General features: G+C 34.6%; 1 protein-coding gene across 2 annotated transcripts in view; it reads right to left on the minus strand.

Moving 5' to 3' along the window:
- Window positions 1-1,644: 1,644 nt before the first annotated feature.
- Window positions 1,645-20,690, minus strand: part of LOC149788920 (ankyrin repeat, SAM and basic leucine zipper domain-containing protein 1-like) — a 45,993-nt gene continuing 26,947 nt past the window's right edge. Inside the window, exons 9-12 of one of the 2 annotated variants that reach the window (XM_089975058.1) lie at window positions 19,813-19,928; window positions 17,219-17,339; window positions 12,219-12,323; window positions 1,645-10,641 (exon numbers count right to left, since the gene is read on the minus strand). In XM_089975058.1, the coding sequence (XP_089831184.1) occupies window positions 10,459-10,641; window positions 12,219-12,323; window positions 17,219-17,339; window positions 19,813-19,928 (525 nt within the window). In that variant the 3' untranslated portion in view covers window positions 1,645-10,458. Of the gene's footprint in view, window positions 10,642-12,218; window positions 12,324-17,128; window positions 17,340-19,812; window positions 19,929-20,690 lie in introns of both variants that reach the window. The other variant, XR_016424277.1, reaches the window with a different exon arrangement.

Below are 20,690 nucleotides of genomic sequence, written 5' to 3' on the forward strand. Positions count from 1 at the left end.
TGCTTATTTCCTTGCTCCTTAATACTGCTACATATTGACCTTCAGTCATCTCCAGCTGGTTATCCAACTGTTAAATAATGAGAGTATATTTATTTGCTCTAAGTGAATAATGGACATATTTCATCAAGTGGATGAAAAATGAGTGGTGAAGCCACGAGAGAAAATACTTAAAGTTTTCTAGCATGGGTACATGGGAAAGCCTGCCAGTAGCTTCTTGTGGGTCGGTGGTTCTTCCCTGGGTCCTCCACCAGTTATACTGGCCGCCATGTATAGCCTATCTTGTGCTGAAAAATGGCGTTAAACCCTAAAACAACAACAACAACAACTTAAAGTTTTCACCCACAAGATAAAATATATTCATTATTCTCGTGGAGCAAGCAAATTTTATTTTTTATTTTATATTTAGATGTATTGCCTAGCAATATGTATAACTGACAAGTAGCCGATGTCTTACTGGATCCCACACGATCATATCATCAGTTTACTGTTTATGTCCTGCTATTTTGTGTATATTTGCACAGAAAATCTAAGTTGTAAGATAATACTACATCCCATTTCTAGCTAAAAATATAGAGAAGAAAAATAAAAAGCGTCTGCCCATTTCATGATCTGAACCTGAGTTGCCTGCATGCAAGGTGGCCATATTTAGCATTAGGCCCCATGAGCATCATTAAACAGTTCCACAGTTTTGTGGTCATAAGGTTATCAATATCTATTGATGGGAAGTGAAAAAAGTGTTTTTGTATTCCACTTCGGTGAATTATCAAGATTAATTCTCTCAGAAAATTCAATAATTATTGGCCTAGCATACAATAGTTCATCATATCCTTTCTATTTCAAGAGTATATACCTATTAACGTTACCTGTTTTGTGTTTTACAAATCTTTTTGGCATTGTGTGTCATTTTGTTTGGCATATAGAGATGACTCGTGTTTGCCAAACATACCCTCACTTTTGAAGTCCTTAGGCTTGTAAGCAACTGAATACAAATTATTTGCTTGGTAAAGTTTGGAATTTATTTGCTCAGTAAATTTAAAATGGTAGCCCTTCTCAAAATTAAAAAAAAAATCTGATACCAATTTAGGTATGCCAGATGTATCACTTGTCAAGTAATTGAATAAGTTTATCCAATCTTCAGCTGTTTTCTTCTCCTCTTGCTTCAACTTGAGCTGTGTTCCTCTTTCACATGATTCATACTAAATGTCTTGACCATGATGAATTCTTGTTCTCATGACCTACATAGAAATGTACACTATTATATGTCTGAGCAATGGTATCTTGGGTGGTAGAGCAATGGCCTTGTAATCCAAGGATCACAGGTTCGAAACCATCCAGGACAGACATGATTGGCAATCTTAATGTGTCTTTGGGAAAGGCATTTAGCTCCCATTTCCACAGAACGATATAGCCAATAACGTTAAAATTGCAAATAAACCGCACACTCCCAAATTATGGTTGAAGAGAAAGTTAAAATTGAAGATATGTGCAACAAAAGTTCTACAATTAACCACCATTCTTCACTTAAACCAATTATTCATTTGAACAAGGCTCATATAAAAAAGTTCTACCGTAAGTGTTGATTTCTTGGTTGTGAAGAAAATATATAATATGTAGAAAGGTTTGAGAGAAAAAATATTCTAATACTTTTTCCTTTCAAAAGAAATTTATTTTTCATCTTAAAAAATATTAATAAAGAAACAAAAATTCAATACACAATGAGGTTCTATCAAAATAGTTTCACATAATGTGAATTTTGGCAATTCAGTTTATTAAAAACATTTCATCATACATCACTCAAATTATCTAAAGTATTTCCATCTGAGAATACTCCCTCTCTCTTACATAAACACAATTACAAACCATTAAATGAAACATCATTCGTATTGTTGTTGAGTAAACAAATACAAATAAACTGTTTCCAAATACAATAAAATATTAATCTATTTTTGTAATAACATAGTCATCTTGTCAAGGTTCACTATAATCTCCATTCTGATTTCTCTTAGAATGGTTCAGGGTATTACTCAGATTTTTAATAACTTTCATACAGATATCATGCTTGAATCAGGAGTATCAGTAAGGCAATGGAACCAGTTGTCTGATTGGAAAATACTGGCACTGAAACAACCTCCAACACCATGACCACGACTGCTGATTCTGCATTCAAAATGGTACATTTATCAATGAAATTAAAATGTATTATCTGCATGTCGAGAACTGAATTTACTCAACATCACTAAACTGAAAATGTGTTAACTCTCCTAATGTCTTTATTATGTCTTGAATTTTGAAACATTCTTCTCCCTCTCTCGCATACACACTTAAGCATACTTATCTCAAATGGGTAATGATTTGGGGTGACTATGAATTTTATAAAATTGAATATCAGCTAAAAGTTAAAGTAAAATTAGAAATTTGACCTCAATTTAGATATCAGTAAAATAATCAATGCCATTAATTAAACTGAGTGTGTGGGCTGTGACTGTGTGTAGTTAAAATACAGTAGCATCAAGTTGCCTTGTATCACTTTTTTTTGGGTAGAATTATTGTAGGTACAGATTTCCAACAATTTCTAACTAGCTTAAGGCAGGGATCAAAAAGATGTTTCACAATGTGTGAAGTGTTGCATGAAATTAAGGGGAGCATGAAACTTTTTATTAAACCTAAAATTCAAACAGCCATAAAGTTCTAGAATGAACTCAAGTCTTAAGTCCCAAGTCCAAGTATAAACCTAGAATTTCCAGGTCTAGTATGAAGAACATCTCACATGTCCCGATTCAGCTTCAAAGCAAAACGAGATTATCATTGTAAATTTACAAGGATTAATCTGTAATGGAACCAAGATTCCTAAACAGAGTTCTAAGCCTCATACACCACTAGCAGTATGGGATGTCACTAGCAACTTGTGACATCAAGTTTGGAGATCACAAGAAATTTGGGAAATCACCAGCAGTTTGGGACATCACTAGCCAATGGTCATCAAACCACTTCATATCACATCAACCCTTGGCATATTTGTCTAGCTGAAACAGGATCTACTGCTCTAATATTTGATTGGATGCAGCTGAAAGAAACTGATCCAATCATATCCCTTTGTTACATTTAAAATGGTGTGTTAATACAACAGCCTCTTAACACAACACATGTCACATGCAAGTTTCTCCAATTTAAAAATTTTAAGCAACTTTTAATTCTCAGCCAGTTCTTTTGGACATAGTGGAAATCACCTGACTAAATACCAAACAGGTCACATAATGAGCTCTCTGGTTAGTTTATTTCTCTTGTTATGCACAAGGACTCTTTTATTTGCAAGAGGGTACTTGCTGAAAACATCAATTCAGATTGATAAAGATGTCTAGGGGTTGATGTTGAATGAAGTGGACCAGTGATTCTTGCCTTGCAATGATGAGTTTAGGATTGCATCTTGTGCTTGAAAATTACTATGAACTTTAGGCCTTTATTCAAAACTGCTATTAACTTCAGGCCTGTATTTAAAAAAATTGCAATGAACTTTAGGCCTTTGTCCAAAATCACAATGCACTTTAGGCCTTTATTCAAAACTGTTAAGAACTATAGGCCTTTATTTTAAAATTGCTATGAACTTTAGGCCTTTATTCAAAATTGTTTTGAACTTTAGGACTTTATTTTAAAATTGCTTTGAACTTAAGGCCTTTATGTTAGTAAGGCTTATGTTTGTCTATAGTAATTACATGGTTATCCAAGAATTTCAAACCTTGTACAATACATGTACTAATATCTGTTTTGGAAATAACTAACTACAAAGGTTTCCCAAAATGGGGGTGAGGTAGCAATTGAGAACATAGAAATACAAATATTGCCCTTTCAGATTACTGTCTTCACAAATTCATTCTATTTTAACCAGTGTGTTTGAAATTAAATTTCCAAACCAGGTGTACTTCAGGCCAGCACCTGTTGAAACAAATATAAAAGAAGTTTAAGAAAGCCAAGCAGGTGGCAGTTTTTACATTCTGATATCATCAATGGGGTTACAGTATTTGGATATAAAATCTGGACTTACATTATGATGTACACAGTGATCCCTCACTTTAATACTGTTCAGGGAAGCCATAAACGTGTCTTGATATAGGGATTATCACCTTATAATGGGGTACATCATACACCTCACAATAGTACTGTTAAGCAGATCCATAAAAGAGCACCTTGATATAGATAAGGTTAAAATGATGAGGCAGAACAGTGTTCCCTCACTATAACAATATTCAGGGGAGCCATAAATGTGCACCTTGATATAGACAAAGTCACTTTATAATGTGGTAGAACATAAAGGGATCTCTCACTATGACACTATTCAGGGAAGCTGTAAAACTCTTATCTTGACAGAGGCATGGTCACTTTATAATGGGTTATATTATACAGTAGTCCCTCACAATAACAGGGGTCCTGGTGGCTGAGTGGTCTAAAATGCTTGCCTCAAATGATCGCTGCAATCAGGGATGTGGTACTAAAACCACCACTACACTTCAACCAAAATTTCTGAGGTGAACCAATTTTATGGTTACAGCACACACACACCACAGCAATGATGTTCATGACTGTACCTATGCTGTATCAGAGACAGTGTTATAATGAGGTGATTTATAGTGAGAAACCATATTAACATGTCAATAAATTCTAAATTTGTATCATAATTTGTTTTAATCTGATTGTTATCATGATATGCAATCTAATTGTTTTTTCTGAATAACCAATTATGTGGTACATTTATGTTATATAATTAATTATGTACTGAATATACATATGCAGCCAACTTTAAACAGACTTGACCCAGATTACATAATGCTCCAGCAGAACAGGGTCTATGCTGTTGATTCTGATTTTGATTTCTAGAAAACAGCATGGACACTGCATAGCATCAAACAGCATAGCCCTGACATAACATAGAACATCATGGATCTGTAATAGCATTGACATGGCACAGCACAAAACTGCACAACCCTGGCATAACATAGAACATCATGGATCTGTAATAGCATTGACCTGGCATAGCACAGAACTGCATAACCCTGGCATAACACAGAACATCATACATCTCTAACAGTATTGACATGGCATACCACAGAACTGCATAGAACTGATATATCATTGAACAGCACAGAACTGACATAGCCCAGAAGAGCATAAATCTGACAGCAAAGAGTTGCATAGATCTGGCAAAGCTCTGAAAAGAATGGACTTTGTATAGGATAGAACAGCATGCTTGTGTCCAAGTTCGTACACAGAAAAAGTAAAATAATCTTGGAGTTTGTGAATGTACAACTAATGTACTGGATTTCATCAAAAAGTTGATTTTGTTGTTGTTCTAGGGTTTTCACATGGAGGCCAGTATAACTGGTGGAGGAAGAACCCTGGAAAACCCAGGGAAGAACCACTGACCCACGAGAAGCTATTGGCAGGCTTTCTCACGTCAAAAAGTTGAGAATTGATGGAAATATATATATATACTTAATTGGTGTAGTGAATCTATGAATATCATCCTATACTAAAGCATGCATTCATAACTAATTATTGCATGCATGTAAATATGAGAAGTTAATGGATCACTTTTTTGATATTATTTGATGAATACACTGTCAAAAAATACAGCATTTTTCTTTTAAAATGGGAATGCATCTGATTTAACAAGATTTGTTTCTTACCAATGCACCAACCTGACACATTAATTTGTTATACTGCTGCACAGTTTTAAATTTATTTAAAACTCAATTTGGATGCAAACAAATCTTTGATTTTATATATGTTACTCTTTGTTTTCTTCACTGCAGTAGTACTCTTACATATGACCTAGTGGTCTCAGGTTTTCGCCTTTACACATGCATCTCACCACTCTCCATGCAAGTTCAAATCTCTGATCGACCAATGTGGATATGTGACAAAGCTTGCCAGTACCTTCAGATGAGTCAGTGATTCTTCCTAGGGTCAACCAAGGTTTTTTTTTTACCCACCATCCAAATAGCCTGTCATGTCCTGAAAAATGGTTAAAACTCACAAAAGAAAATATAAACAAACAATAATGCTTGGTCTGTCTTGAAAAGAATTATCAAAACAGATATTTCTTGACTATTTTCTACAGAAACAATTGATTTATCCATTCAAGATGACACAGGTTGATTTGTCCGTTCAAGGTGACCACAAAACTCTGACAAGATATCCACAGGGGCTCCAAGTCAGGTTAAATTGTGAGAAATATACTAAATTTGTTGTTCAAAGGCATCAAATTCTAAAACTAACCATTCTCAATGGTTGAAATATCTTCTAACAACTGGAAATCAAAATACTAATAAGTTTATAAAACTTTTGGGATTCCAAAGTGTTAATGCCAGTCTAAACACAGCTAATATCTACATAGTTTTAAAAGCATGTCTGGAAACATCTCAAGGATTTTAAAACTTCTCCATTTTAAAGTTACGTAAACACAAGGAGATATGCCTTTTCCAGATCCATTAATTATGAGACTTGGAGAATCATTTTAAACTTTTGGGGGCATCTTACTTTCAAATCAGCAACCTAGGTGGAGATTTTGGCCCAAAACCGAATTCTTTAAAATTTTACAAAATTAAAATATTTTAAAATATATCTACATGGAATGAAATTGTTCTATACAAATGAAATAATGATTTATTTGCAAAAATGAATGCTTGTTTTAAAAAAAAAAATTTTAAGCACAGAAATGACATCTCTTTAAGGTCTCACTACACAAATTATGTCAATCAACTGTTATTACATCAAACTGTATTTCATATGAAAAATTATAGCCAGCATACTGGATTAAAAAAAATATGTTAAAAATTAAAGAAATATATATAATGAACTTAATTAGTGCAGTGAAGCCTTAAATCAATGTTTTATCACCAAAATAAACCCTGATTAACAGTTTGGCCTGTTTTGTTTTTGGTGAATCCTGGTATAGAGAATTAAAAATAGTACTGATCACACTCACTGACCTGCCATTGGAGTCAAGTTCTTTGACCAAGGGTAAATCATAACTGTCACGTGTAGGCTGATCCAATGGTGGGAATGCCTTGCCACTGATCCACTGCATATGTCTCAGTTTCTCTTATATGTATGTATGTACAGTCATGATGGGCATATTCATCTTACAGCATACTAATCACCATGGGAAAAAGCAGCTACATGTTACAAAGATTAAGTTAAGCTTTTGAACTAAGCTCAGTTTATCCGACACTACTGTATGTACAGTCACCTTGAAAAGTTTTGCTCACCACATGTATAAATAGATCACAGTGACCTATTTTTCATCATTAACCCACGATGTTAAGATTTTGCATATAACACAGTTTCTGTTAAACTATGTAGAATCATGAAACTTGATGGGTGTATTCATCTTGGAGCATGCCACAAACCAAAACTAAAAGTAGCTCACTGTGACATATTTTCCATACAACAGTGATTAAGTTTCTGCATTTAACTCTGTTTATTCTGACACTAGAGTATGATACCATGAAAATTCATTTACTGCAGTATTTCTGTTTGAAAACATTATAGGAAAACACCATCATATAATATCCATTATATTTTCTGAAATAAAGTCTTCTATCTTGAAGATAAAAGAAAATAAATGATCTCAGCTCGAAAGAAACTCGCAGCCCCCACCCTTGAAAAGTATGATGGCCAGTACCTTATAGTCAATGAATGCACTGTGTCTATGTTAAAATTGTAATTAAAATGGGATGATTAAGCTTACAATGTAACTGACACCCTGTAAAAGACATTTGCTAGCAATTTGCTAGCCACATTATTGATTTTACATGCAGGGAAACTTAGATTGAGGTTCCAAAACCTTGGAAAAATATTTATCAGCGAGGTTTAGTTAACATAAAACACACTTAATCAACAAATGAAAAAATATAATGGGAATATGTCAATTTCAAATAGAAAACAATTGCTCTCCTGGATGATTCACAACCTTAGAAAGTAATACATGTGCTTAGCACATAACAGTACCGCTTCGGTGGCCTAGTGGTTAGAGTGTCTGCTCGGATGCAGGAGGTTGTGGTTTTGATTCCCGGCCGAGTCATACCAAAGACTTACAAAAATGGCACTACAGCTGCCTCACTTGACACTCAGCATGAAGAGGTTAGTGTTAGGACTGGTCGGCCTGGTGTCAGGATAATGTGACTGGGTGGGACATCATGCTACATGTCTGCAGCATGATGCCCCAGTGCTAGACATTACTAAACACTGACACACTGCAGACATTGTAGCCATTTGACTGAAAAATTGTTAAAGCTATGTTAAAAGTCTAAATCACACACACACACACTAACATGCCAGTAAATAACAAAAAAGTGACATTTTTTACAAAATAAAGTTTCCAAAAATTTGGATTTTAGCCTGGATATCTTTCACAACATTTCATTTGACCACCATTCTGGCAAACATGGCATGTAAAACATTTAATTAAATGATCGTTAACATTACTGTTTTGTAAATTGCACAACTTTTTAAATTATTTTGTCATGTAAAATAAAAACATGCTGTTAATATCATAATATTCATATTAACAAAATTACTCTGGATTTTCCATATATTCCTTACTGATAGAATCTACTGAAGCATTGGTACAACGAAAAAGTACCATGATATGTACTACTGGAACAAATACCACAGTAAACAGATTCAGCAGTAATACCGCACACCTTTACCTGACAATGATGTATGTACAGTCACGAAACAATGGATGTACTCAAGTCTGAGGGTGCTACTCATATGGGCAAATATGGTTTAACATGACCAATGATTCTTGCCCCAACATTAAGTTTCTACATTTAGCACTGGCATAATATTTTATAGGTTTATTTATATTATCAAATATTTAAATCAGGTCAACTGGTGTAAAGGTCACAGTGATCTATTCTTCTTCCTCAAGTGACTATGTAAGGGTTCTCGATTATGTCACAGTGGAGCAGGTGAGACACAATATTCTTTAGAATTTTTTTATTTTATAAAGCATCAAAGACATACCTTGTAGCCACCAACCTGTGCTATCTGCAAAAATATAGAAATAAATTCTGAACCCTGGATGTGCAGTCTTTTTATATAACAAATGGCTCTGCACATGATATACTCTTTGACAAACAAACTTGCCAACGAGTTTATGCTGCCATCTTGTAGAATTTTCTTTACCAGAGATATGGCTTAGTCAGAACATCATCAAAATGTACATGGCATCCACCTACAGAAAATCCATTACTTCACAGATTTGGTAACAGTTCTGCCGCTGTTATTGATACTGCCACAGATCAACGAAAAAAGTAAAAATCAAATCACCTTCATGCTATTTATCACTATCCTCTTCATAAACATGGTGATCTGTGTCAAACATCTTTTTGACAGAAGTGAGGTTTTAACTAGTAAACAGCCATCATGTTATTCACATCTAAGTCTACTGTTGACAATATAGTTTGCTGGCAAAATAAGCTGTTGTAGAGCTTATTTCAATGGTTTAATGTTGCAGTGATTCAAAACTGGTAACTATTGGCCTATCAGTTCCACATGAATTGCAAATGCTTAATGATTGACAGAGATTTAATAACCAATTAAAGTCATTATCCTAATCCATATGCTATGGTACCCACATACAGACAGGTTTTGTTTGACCATAATTATATAATCCCCACATAAATACTTGGTAAAGTCATCCATATACAGGATTCATAATAACAAAGATGTAATCACTATGTTGTGCCAAGGTGATTTGGACATACTTCCTGGAATGCATTCATTAAATGTTTTCATCTCATGTTCCCAAGTTTGTGCAACAATCTATTTATTATTAGTAATTGACACAGCGTAAAGTAATTTAGTGTGTTTAATGTTATGGATAGACAAAATTTGTGTCTCCCAGCAATAGTGATGACATTTCTAAAGCTCTCACATCCAGATGAATTTCAACTCCTCGGCCTCCACTGTGGAATGTTACATGCAGAAAGTTCTTTATTTATATTTCAGGATATGAATACTATTTTGCAGAGCTGAACTGCGAGCTCATGTAATTCAGCAGACTGTCTTATGACTATAGACCTTCAAACTACAAACAGCAAAGTAAGGATTGGGAACTAGACTACAAAGAAATCTACATCAAGACTGGATGCAAGTATACTTGCAGAAGAAAATGCAAATGATCAAGAGATAGTGAATATGTTTCATACAAATAAAAAGATTGCAATATCATTCTGTTATTGGTCATTGTAGCCATTTCACACTTAAATGAACATGATACAGAATCACAATGAACAAAATTATAGCACACTTGAATGAAACTTTCCATAACGGCCTTCTTCCTGATTGTTCATGGATGTATTGCAGGATCTTTATCCATCTTGTTTTACATCCAAGACACAAAATTCTATGGCCACAACTCCTGATCACAGATAAATTATTGCTGCCTGGTGGAAGTCACTGAGTATCACTTTGAAACAAAAATGTCAATTTCTCCAGGAAATAATCTCTCTTCAAAATCACTGAGACAACAACTATTCCTGTCAAGACAAGTCCATACACCTGTAATCGACTCCTGGGTTCTGTAACCTGCACTGGAGGTACTGCATCAGGTGGCTCAAAATTACCTGTTGATAGAACCTAGGTAAAAGAAATTTTTATTATTATTATTAAACTTTACAATGTGTTGCAGATCATAGCCACACCTCCTGCCCCAAGAACATAAAAATAAAATGTAATTCTGTTACTAGCATCCTTATACAGAGTATAAATTTTAAACAAATGAATACAGTTTAATGAAACTTTTGCCATTTTTATATAATGACTAGATACAGGGTCATGAACCACATCCATTCTCAATGCCTCAAGATCAAGGCAAGTGAAAAACATAATAAAATCAGTAATCTCATTCCACATACAAGGGTAACATTTGAGCCAATGAAGATATTTTAATTAAACGTTTTGCCTGTTATATATCTTGACTTGACAATGTCTAACTTATTCACCAGTCATTTTCTTTGTCTCACGGTTGTGTGTGTGTGTGTGTGTGTGTGTGTGTGTGTGTGTGTGTGTGTGTGTGTGTGTGTGTGTGTGTGTGTGTGTGTGTGTGTGTGTGCGTGTGTGTGATTTGGTTTCTTAACAAATCTTTAAAAAAAATTCAGTCACAAAGTTAAAACATCTAAAGTGTGTTAGTTTATAATGATGTCTAGCACTGGGCATCATGCTGCAGACATGTAGCATCATGCCCCCACCCAGTCACATTATCCTCACACCAGGCGGACCAGTACTAACGATAATCATTTCATGCTGAATGCCAAGCAAGGAAGCTGCAAGTACCATTTTTATAAGTCTTTGGCATGATTGGGGTTCAAACCCATGACCTCCTGCATCCATGGTAGACACTCTAACCACTTAGGCCACAGGAACATCAAAGGTTAAAAGTCACATCATGGGTTAATGTAAGTTACCTTGTTCAGGCTGTCACTTTTTGACCTCTACAGGTAATATACATCACCCAGATCAACACTGCAGTAGTCAAGTCCAGCACAAATGTCAAAGTCATTAGCAGGAAAAGGTCACAAGACAAGCAATACATATGTTGCCTGTGGTACTCTTGTTATTATTATTATTATTATTGTTATTATTATTATTATTATTATTATTATTATTAGTTTTATTTATTATTATTATTCAAAATGTCTTCTTCAGACAAAGCATTCAAATGGCTATACTGTGGCTTTGTTAAAAAAAAATTTAATGATCAGCATTCATTTTTAAAACAAGAAACAAAAATTGCATTAATAGAATTTGAAGTTGTGATAAATAGTGCAATTCATGCTAAATTTAATACAGAAATCAAACATTTCTGAAATCAAATGTGTTTGACAATATATGTTAAGATATACATTCAAAGTATTCATGGTAATCTACCTTGCAAACCCTTTGTGAGCATGCTCAGTATGGGCTGAGTATATAAAAACCTGAGATTTACCCAACAAGTCCTCATTAACCATTAAATCAATAAGGTTTTAAAACAAAGGATGCATTTTTTCACATGGATACATGTGGTAATTTTAATGCATGCCTTCACCTTATAAATGTTTCACAACCATTGCTGGAAGTACATCATCAAATGTCGCTAAACTATATTCAGGAATGCCTAACACATACATGAGCATGTTGTAGCCAAAAAAAATTTATAAACACAAAGATCTTACATCTTCCAGTTGTTTTTTGAGCCTGTGTAGTTCCTGCTCTAGTGTGCAAACATTTCCTGTCAAATTCACTGTGTGCTGGTAAAGCTGCTTGGGTCCTGTTCCATCCTACACAGAGGCAATGAAAGGTTGGATATACTAAAATAAGTAAAATAAGTAAAAGATAGGCAAGCTGATTTTACCAAAAGGTAAAACTCATTAGAACATCTGTCTCTCATACTATTTACAATTAATATATGAATTAGGAACCACAATGGCTCAGTGGTTGGCATGCCAGATTTGTGACCAAAATGGTGTGGGTTCGAATCCTACCATCAGTGCAGCCTGCTGCATTGCCTTGGCTCTACATGACCCATTTGTAATGCTGTGCTGTAAACACCAAACCAAACCTAATGCATCCATCTAAAAGAAATTTTACAATTATATGACTATAAAATCAGAAAAATTGTGGGAATCAAATTGTGTGGTTTAGGAGTAAATGGACAATCTTCTGGGCATATGATTTTATGGCTTTTTGGGCATATGATTTTATGGCTTTTTGGGCATATGATTTTATGGCTTTTTGGGCATATAAGTTCTATGGCTTTTTGGGCATATAATTTTACAGCTTTTTGGGCATATAATTTTTATGAATTCACACTGTTTGCTTTCATCCCAAGTACAAATGTTTTTTTGTTGCTGTGTTTTTTTAATTTTTTTCTTGTGAAAATATCCAAACTTTTTAACAAAATATGTCATAAATCAGAGTTCAGCTACCCATTTCCATTTCATGATTATATACTGTTTCTTTAATTTTCTAGACACGTACAGTAGTCCCCCTCTTGAATGCCCCCCCCCAACCAACGGCCACCCACTCCTTACGGCCAGAATTCGTTGGCACCGACGAGTTTGTGTTCAAAAGTACCCCTCGCGAAAGACCACCTGGCTAACGTGACCAGCATATTAGTGCAATAATATAAAATTTACCCCTCACAAGCGGCCGCATTTTATTTGAATGTGTATCCAGAACCAGTATTTTATTCATAACGTGTGTTAAGTAATCTGATTTCTGTTTCCTGATGTCAGGTTTTCATTACAAAAGAAGTGGTGAGTAAAGTACATTTACCACTAAGGTTAATATTATATCATTTACGCCTCACGAGAAGCCAAATTTATTCCATAAAAACCGAGAAAGACTCAAATTTTAATCCATACAAAAGGGTATGTACATGTAATCCAATTAGCCTTACTGCTGTGTTATCATAAGATGTCCGGTTTAGTCACTTCAATAATTGTTAAAATTACAATTATTGAACAGTAGTAACAGCTGAGAAGTGGCAGCATCGATGTACAATACCCAAGTCAGCAGGAAAATGGTTTGGCAGCCTTTATGGCTTCCCTTAGTAAGATGTTGAGCTTGTTCACTTTGATAATCAGTGGCTATTACTACTGACAATAATTGTCAAAATTACGAATCCTAGCGGCCGTGAGGTCAAATCTGCGTGGTGTTAATGGTACATATCAAAGCCGTTTTGGCTTCTCTCACTTAGTTTAAATAAATGTATAAAAACAACAGGGTACCAGACTGTGACTAACAAATCACGTGACAAGATCACTTCCTTTAAAAACACACGGCAATTTGTTTAGATGCATACAAAATTGTTTTATCAGTATTGTAGTTGGCAACATGAATAACTTACTGCAAAAAGATCAACATGTCATCAAGGAAAATAAAACTTCTCAGTTTAGAGGAGAACATGAAAGTAATTCAACTGATGACATGGGGGGGGAAGGGTCGTCGAGGATCCTTGCAGAAAACTAATGTCGGGAAGACTCAGATAAACAATATCGTGAAAGATAATGAAACAATTCTGCAGAAGTGGAAAGGTGAAATGGACGGAGAAAGGAAGATTGTTTGAGCCAGGAGACGTTTGTATCCTGATTTGAATGACAAGAAAAAGCAAAAATTTTGTCAGTTGAATTGGGATATGACAACTTTACCGCAAGTAATGGATGGTTGCAAAGATTTCAAGTGCGACACAATATCAAGTGTTCTGTCCTTAGTGGAGAATCAGCTGAAGTTCATAATGAAGTTGTCGAAGATTGGAACAAAAGACTAAACGATATATGCAGGGGATATGACAGCAAGGATATTTTTAATGTGACGAGACTGGTTTGTTTTTTAGACTGTTACCAACAAAGTGACATATCATGTGAACTGTAACATAATTATAAAGACAGCTTTAAAACTATATCAATGGTTATTCATAGCATTCTTTTGAAAATGATGACAAAGTTTGTTTTACATTTATTTCACATCATGCATATGAGTTTTTAATTAAAATATTAAATATTTAAAATTAAATGTACTTGTGACTTTTTTCATATGTCTTTGCTATTCGCATTTGTCATCCCCCTCTAGAAAGGCCACCCGCATCATAAGGCCACTTCTCTGCTGCATTAGGGGTGGCCTTATAAGAGGGGGACTACTGTATTGACAAATTAACTGAAAACAATAATCTGCGTCTCTGTTCCAGTAATAGCTAAAATAAATAATTTCAAGGAATTAATAAGCTTAGAATAAAACTTAAATAATTTCAAGTTAATTTGAGTGAAAACCTGGACATAATGATTTTTATCACTACTATAAACATCTTGTCTATCCATGCAAACAATCACAATCAATCACAATGTATATGGTTAAAGGACACACTGTATTAATTGTATGGAAAAATGGGAACCAGTCAGGAAAGGGGTACATATGGGTTTGGCTGGTAAGGATTGGTTGATAATGAAAATTAGATTTTAGTAAAAAGAATTTTTTGGAGAGCTTATCCTAGTTTTAACACATTAACCCCTGGAGCTTTTTGTCATTTTTGCCTGAAAATCGAGTAGGAAACACATATTGAAAGTATTTCTGAACAGACTCGAAAACACCAAATCCCTGGTCATCTTTCAATAACATACTGCCTAGCTGTGTTAGAAATATCGTTTTTCATTGGCTATTTGACTCGCGCATGAGCAGAAGGGTAAAAGTTGGATTTTTATATTATTTTTTTTGCTAAACAGAGCCATTATTTTTGTATGGAGACCACTCTTTATTCCAAATGCCCATCTTATCTTACTTTTTGCAAAGGCTCATCTGTCTGTTTGCAGTTTATACTGGTTTGCCTTAGATCTGAGACCAAAAAGTCTAACACCTAGACACACAAAATTGGATTCTGACCACGGGCGAATTTTGTGTAAAAAAATGTCAGGTCCAAAAAATGAGGTTTTTCTATCTGTATTTCGTAGTGCAACTAGATATTCCAGATTATTTGGTATCATTGTAGAGCTACATCTGTCTACCTTTCTATAATACCACCCACTTCAGTGTATCATGCATGACCATGATGCTACAGAGCTCAGCAGTAGGCTACTACCTCCTGCCCAGTAAAGTTGTAGCTAGGGGTTAATGTGTTAACGTAACAAAAACAGAAATATTGTTTTTTTAATGGAAATTCAGTCCTTTAACAGACTTGAGTTTGGAACACTCATTACTGAAATTAGCACCTGACTTTGGTGTGGAACTGAAAGAACATGTTTCAAATGCATGTTGGTCCAGAAAATGCCACTGCTCATATGGTTTTCTCCTCACAAAAGCTAACATCCAGGATGCATCAATACTGATAAAATATAGGTTTGATCATGAGCACCTAGAAATTTAAAGTTATTGAATTTTGAATATCATGGTGTCTGGATAGGTTTACCATGGGAAATGAATTAGTAATGCAAGTCCTTAAATATCCCATCCCTACATAACATTAAATCACTAAGGTCAAAACAGAGTTACATCCCCTGTTATCAATGGTAGCTTTGCAAGAGCTTCAATCATGTTACAGCATTATGTTATTCTGTGACAAGGGAAAGAACTGATATTGAAAAAAGTATCCCATTATCATGTTCTGTTTAGTACTGAAAGACTGTAACAACAATAAGTTTTTGTGGTGGTTTTCATTTTGATGACATAACCAAAAATACCTAAACTGACTCCTCCACCAATTTATATGAATTTACTGCGAGTCTTAGGTTCATAAAACATGAAAATGGCAAAAGCAAACTGTTAGGATATTGACCATTGCAAACCCTTGAAATGATTAAAATATGCTCTATATCCACAAGTAACCTGTGGATATGGTTGACTCTAACGTGACTAATAAGGATTGACACCTGCCAGATTTATTCACTAGCTGAAGAGATTAATCTAAGTTCAAAAATTACTAGTCCCCAAGAGATTTTTGCAATCAATAGAATCATAGTACCTTTAAATTTGTGGCACATTTTGGTCAGATAATTCTTCATTGTGGCACATGAATCTCATGTTTTGTCATAAAAGTAGGCCTATAAGTAAAGTATTACCCTGATAAATGCCCAAAATATCACCCTCATAAGCCTATGAGTTTGGGCAATTATCTGGGTAAATTTTAACTCAAAGCCCATTTTAGATATAATGTCCAATTCTGGTGAAAACATCAAAAATATGCAAAAAGATGGTATCTTCTGAGGGCAGCCATTTGCAATACTCATTAGCCAGTCCGATCTTACATTATCTAGTCCTGGAGATTAATATTCATGACACTTGCTTCTGTGCAGAATATTCAAAAGACTTGATAACCAAGAACATAGGAGTTTATATTCTGAAATGTGGGTTGGAATTTCATTATGAATTCTTAAAATGACTGATTGTATCTATTTCTTCCCGATATTTTTATCTTCTTTTCATTGTCTTTTATGCTTCTCTTTTCATCACTTGTCCAACAGACTCGATTCAAGCAAAATTCTGCTAGTCCCTGAACATTTTTACTAGCAATGGGCAACAGGGCTAGTATAAATGTCAAACCCTGCCAGTTTCTATAACCCTAATAAAAAGATCACACCAGATGCAATACACTTACCATAATGTAATACTACAATATTTTCATACTTGCTTTAGGTCAATTAGTATTCAATATTTCAAGAGTGATGACAGCCAAAAGACAGAGCACCTGTACATTGTTAATGAGATCATGGTTCCCCTTAACCTGGTCAGCTATGTAGCCAATCGTGGAACCAATGTATTTACTGTGTTTGGAGATATTGGCTACTATGGCAACAGCTTCAGCACAGCTAAAAATGGAAAAAAAATTGAGATCACAAATACAAAAATAAATGGGTTCTTTCATGCAGGAAATTTGCATTTTGTTCAAGCTAACTGTACAAAAAGCACTCACTTATAACGTCATAGTACAGTAAAATTTGTATTTCTTACCTGGAGATTACTCTTTAAGAGAGGCATCTTTGATATGGAGATTCATCAGAGATTTAAGAATGCAAAGAAAGCAAGAATGAATGATGGTAAATTTAATCAAAACTGAGAAAATTTAGCAGAGAAAATATATTCTGTTTGTTACAACGAAACTCATAAGTCAAATCCATATGCAAATAACTTAGACCCTGATCTGTCAGTGCATGAAGTGCCAGCAGATCAGGGTCTATGTTATTTGTTCAAATGATTATCACTAACAAACTGCATAGACCTAGATCTCCAGGCACATTATGCAATGGCTGATCTGTGTCTGTTCAGTTTGCAATTGATCTCGACTCATGAGCAAGTATATATGGTACCCTAGACATTATATCTGAATTTAAGGTTTTGAGCTTGAGCTTCCGTTTTGTGCTCCAAGAAATTTGAGAATGCAGGGAGATATGCCAATGCATTATGGGATGGCAGATCTTGATCTGTATTGATTAGAGCTTGATGCATACTGTACAAAGATAAAGATGGTATATAACAGCAATACCTCACTATAACACTATTCAAAGAACAGTATGTTACAGTGATCTCCCACCATAATGCTATTTAAGGAACAGTATGTTACAGTGATCTCTCACTATAATGCTATTTAAGGAATAGTATTTTACAGTGATCTCTCACTATAATGCTATTTAAGGAATAGTATTTTACAGTGATCTCTCACTACAATGCTATTTAAGGAATAGTATTTTACAGTGATCTCTCATTATAATGCTATTTAAGGAATGGTATTTTACATTGATCTTTAACAATGACACTATAGAAAGAATAGCATGTTCCAGTGTTCTCATACTATGAAACTATTGAAGGAACAGTATCTTACTATGTCTCACTATATCATTATGGAAATAGCATGTTACAGTCATCCCATGAATATAATGCTATTTAAGGAATAGTTTGTTACAGTGATCTCTCTCTAATGCTATTCAAAGAATAGTACATTGCACCGATCCCTACACAATAATGCTATGGAAGGAATAGTATGTTACAGTGATCTCTCACTACAACACTCATCAAGGAAGTCAATGAACGATCCTGTGATATATGGTAGCAGAGTTGCCAAGCCTCAATTACGACAATCTGAAATCACCTGCACAAAAGTCTGTAATTTTCAAAGATGAAAATCTGTTATAAAATCTGAAATGAGCCAATTTAGATATAAAATTTATATATACCTTGGTGAGACCACTAGAGCCTTAGATAAAGGAGAATTCACTTTGAAACAATGGTCAACATATTTTGTGTAGATCCGATGTGTGCATATATTTACCACTTTGGCTAATATTAATGCCAGAATCACATTCCTGCAATACAAAATGACTTGCCTCCTTTTGGATACTTTAATGCATGGCCATTCTTGGGTTTGCCAAGTTTTTAGCATCTGAACATGAAATACTGGTTAGTATTAACCAACTTGTTAGCAACATCCTGACAGTTTAAAGCAAACGTCATTGGTATTACAATTATGGGAGATAATGTAATGAGATCCATGACCAAACCTGCATTATAAAGGGACTATATTATACTGAGACACTTTATTGTGAGGGAGCACTGTAGTCTATGTTATGTATGATATAATATCTATGATATATGTATTATGACATGATATAGATAGACTGCTTGAACAAACTGCAATCAGTTAATTATCTTCAGGTTCAATAAACTCACAGTACATGTTTATTAACATTAAACATTTGCTATAAGAAACAAGTTCAGAAAGACAGATTTGAATTCAGCAATGTGATTAATGAAATATTTAGTTCCCATTAAACAATTTCCAGAGGGACCTTTAAATTCTTTTTAGCTGGAAATCAATACTTGTGCATCTTTTTTTTTTACAATGAGGGAAAAGCAATATCCAAAATGGATTATTTGCTAAAATTTAGTAAATACATAAATGAAGTCAAACACAAGAAAACCATTAAAATTTCTTAAGTCTAAATGAAAACATGCTGATGAAATTGAAATAGTGAGAACAGCATAAAGCTGTTTGTTATTTGTGTCCTGTACCGTACAGCAAGTAGGATGGACTTGCATTATTTGTATACTTACGTTGTACAGCAGGAAGACTGGACTAATGTTATATATGTCCTGTATTGCACAACAGGCAGACTGCACTAATGTTATATGCATCTTATATTGCACAGCAAGAAGACTGGAATTTTGTTTTATATGTCTTGCATTGTACAGCAGGCAGACTGGATTTATATCATAGTACTGCACAGCAGGCAGACTGGATTTACATTATATGTGTCTTGTTTTGCACAGTAGGCAGAATGGACTTACGTTATATGTGTCTTGCATTGTACAGCAGGAAGACTGGATTTGTCCCAAGGCTTCTTGTGAACAGCTCTTATTCCATCCAGGATCTTCTTTCGTATCCCAATCTGTTCCAAACCCATCTGAACATAATTAAATGAGAACATGAATTACACAGGATATATCTGGATAAGACAGAGGAATGGTGAAAACAGTTGGGTCATTTACTAAATTTATAGGGAGCTGTGATGGCTCAGTGGTTAGCATTCCAGACTCCTTATCAAACAGGTGCAGGTTCGAATCCTACCACCGTCCTAGGTCAGCAAATGTGGTGTGTCCATGGGCAAGGCACATTACTCTAATCACCTCAGCACTAAATAACTTACTTGTGTTGATGTGCTGTAAAGTATCCAATAAACCAAAACTAAATTTATAAAATTCTGTCTCCAAACTCCATTAAAAGTGTTTATACTCCATTTAACATTAACAATTTACAGCAACTGATTCTGTGCAAAAGGTTCAACCACTTAAAGAAGGCTAATATATATCATGTCATCTTTGCCCTTCAAGCATATTTGTTTCATATTGTAAGGTTGATCCTTTGTACCGTTTGTGAGAAGTAAGTTATTTCTTATTCTGTGAGGACTGACATGTCAACTTGTGAGATTTTCTAGTCTCTGAAGACTGACATGTCAACATGTGAAATTTCCTATCCTGTGAAGAATAGCTTGTAATTTTGTGGGATTCCATATCATGTGAAGATTGGGATATCAATTTGTGGAATTTCCTATCCTGTGAAGATTGGCAAGTCAACATACTACAGATATGCAAGCTGAATTTGAAAAGAATGGCCAGATATATTTCTTAATCAATGGGGAACAATCACAACTTTCTCAGAACACATG

The sequence above is a fragment of the Sinohyriopsis cumingii genome, chromosome 11 (assembly GCF_028554795.1).
Source record: "Sinohyriopsis cumingii isolate HCF-2022 chromosome 11, ASM2855479v2, whole genome shotgun sequence".
Classification (NCBI taxonomy): domain Eukaryota; kingdom Metazoa; phylum Mollusca; class Bivalvia; order Unionida; family Unionidae; genus Sinohyriopsis; species Sinohyriopsis cumingii.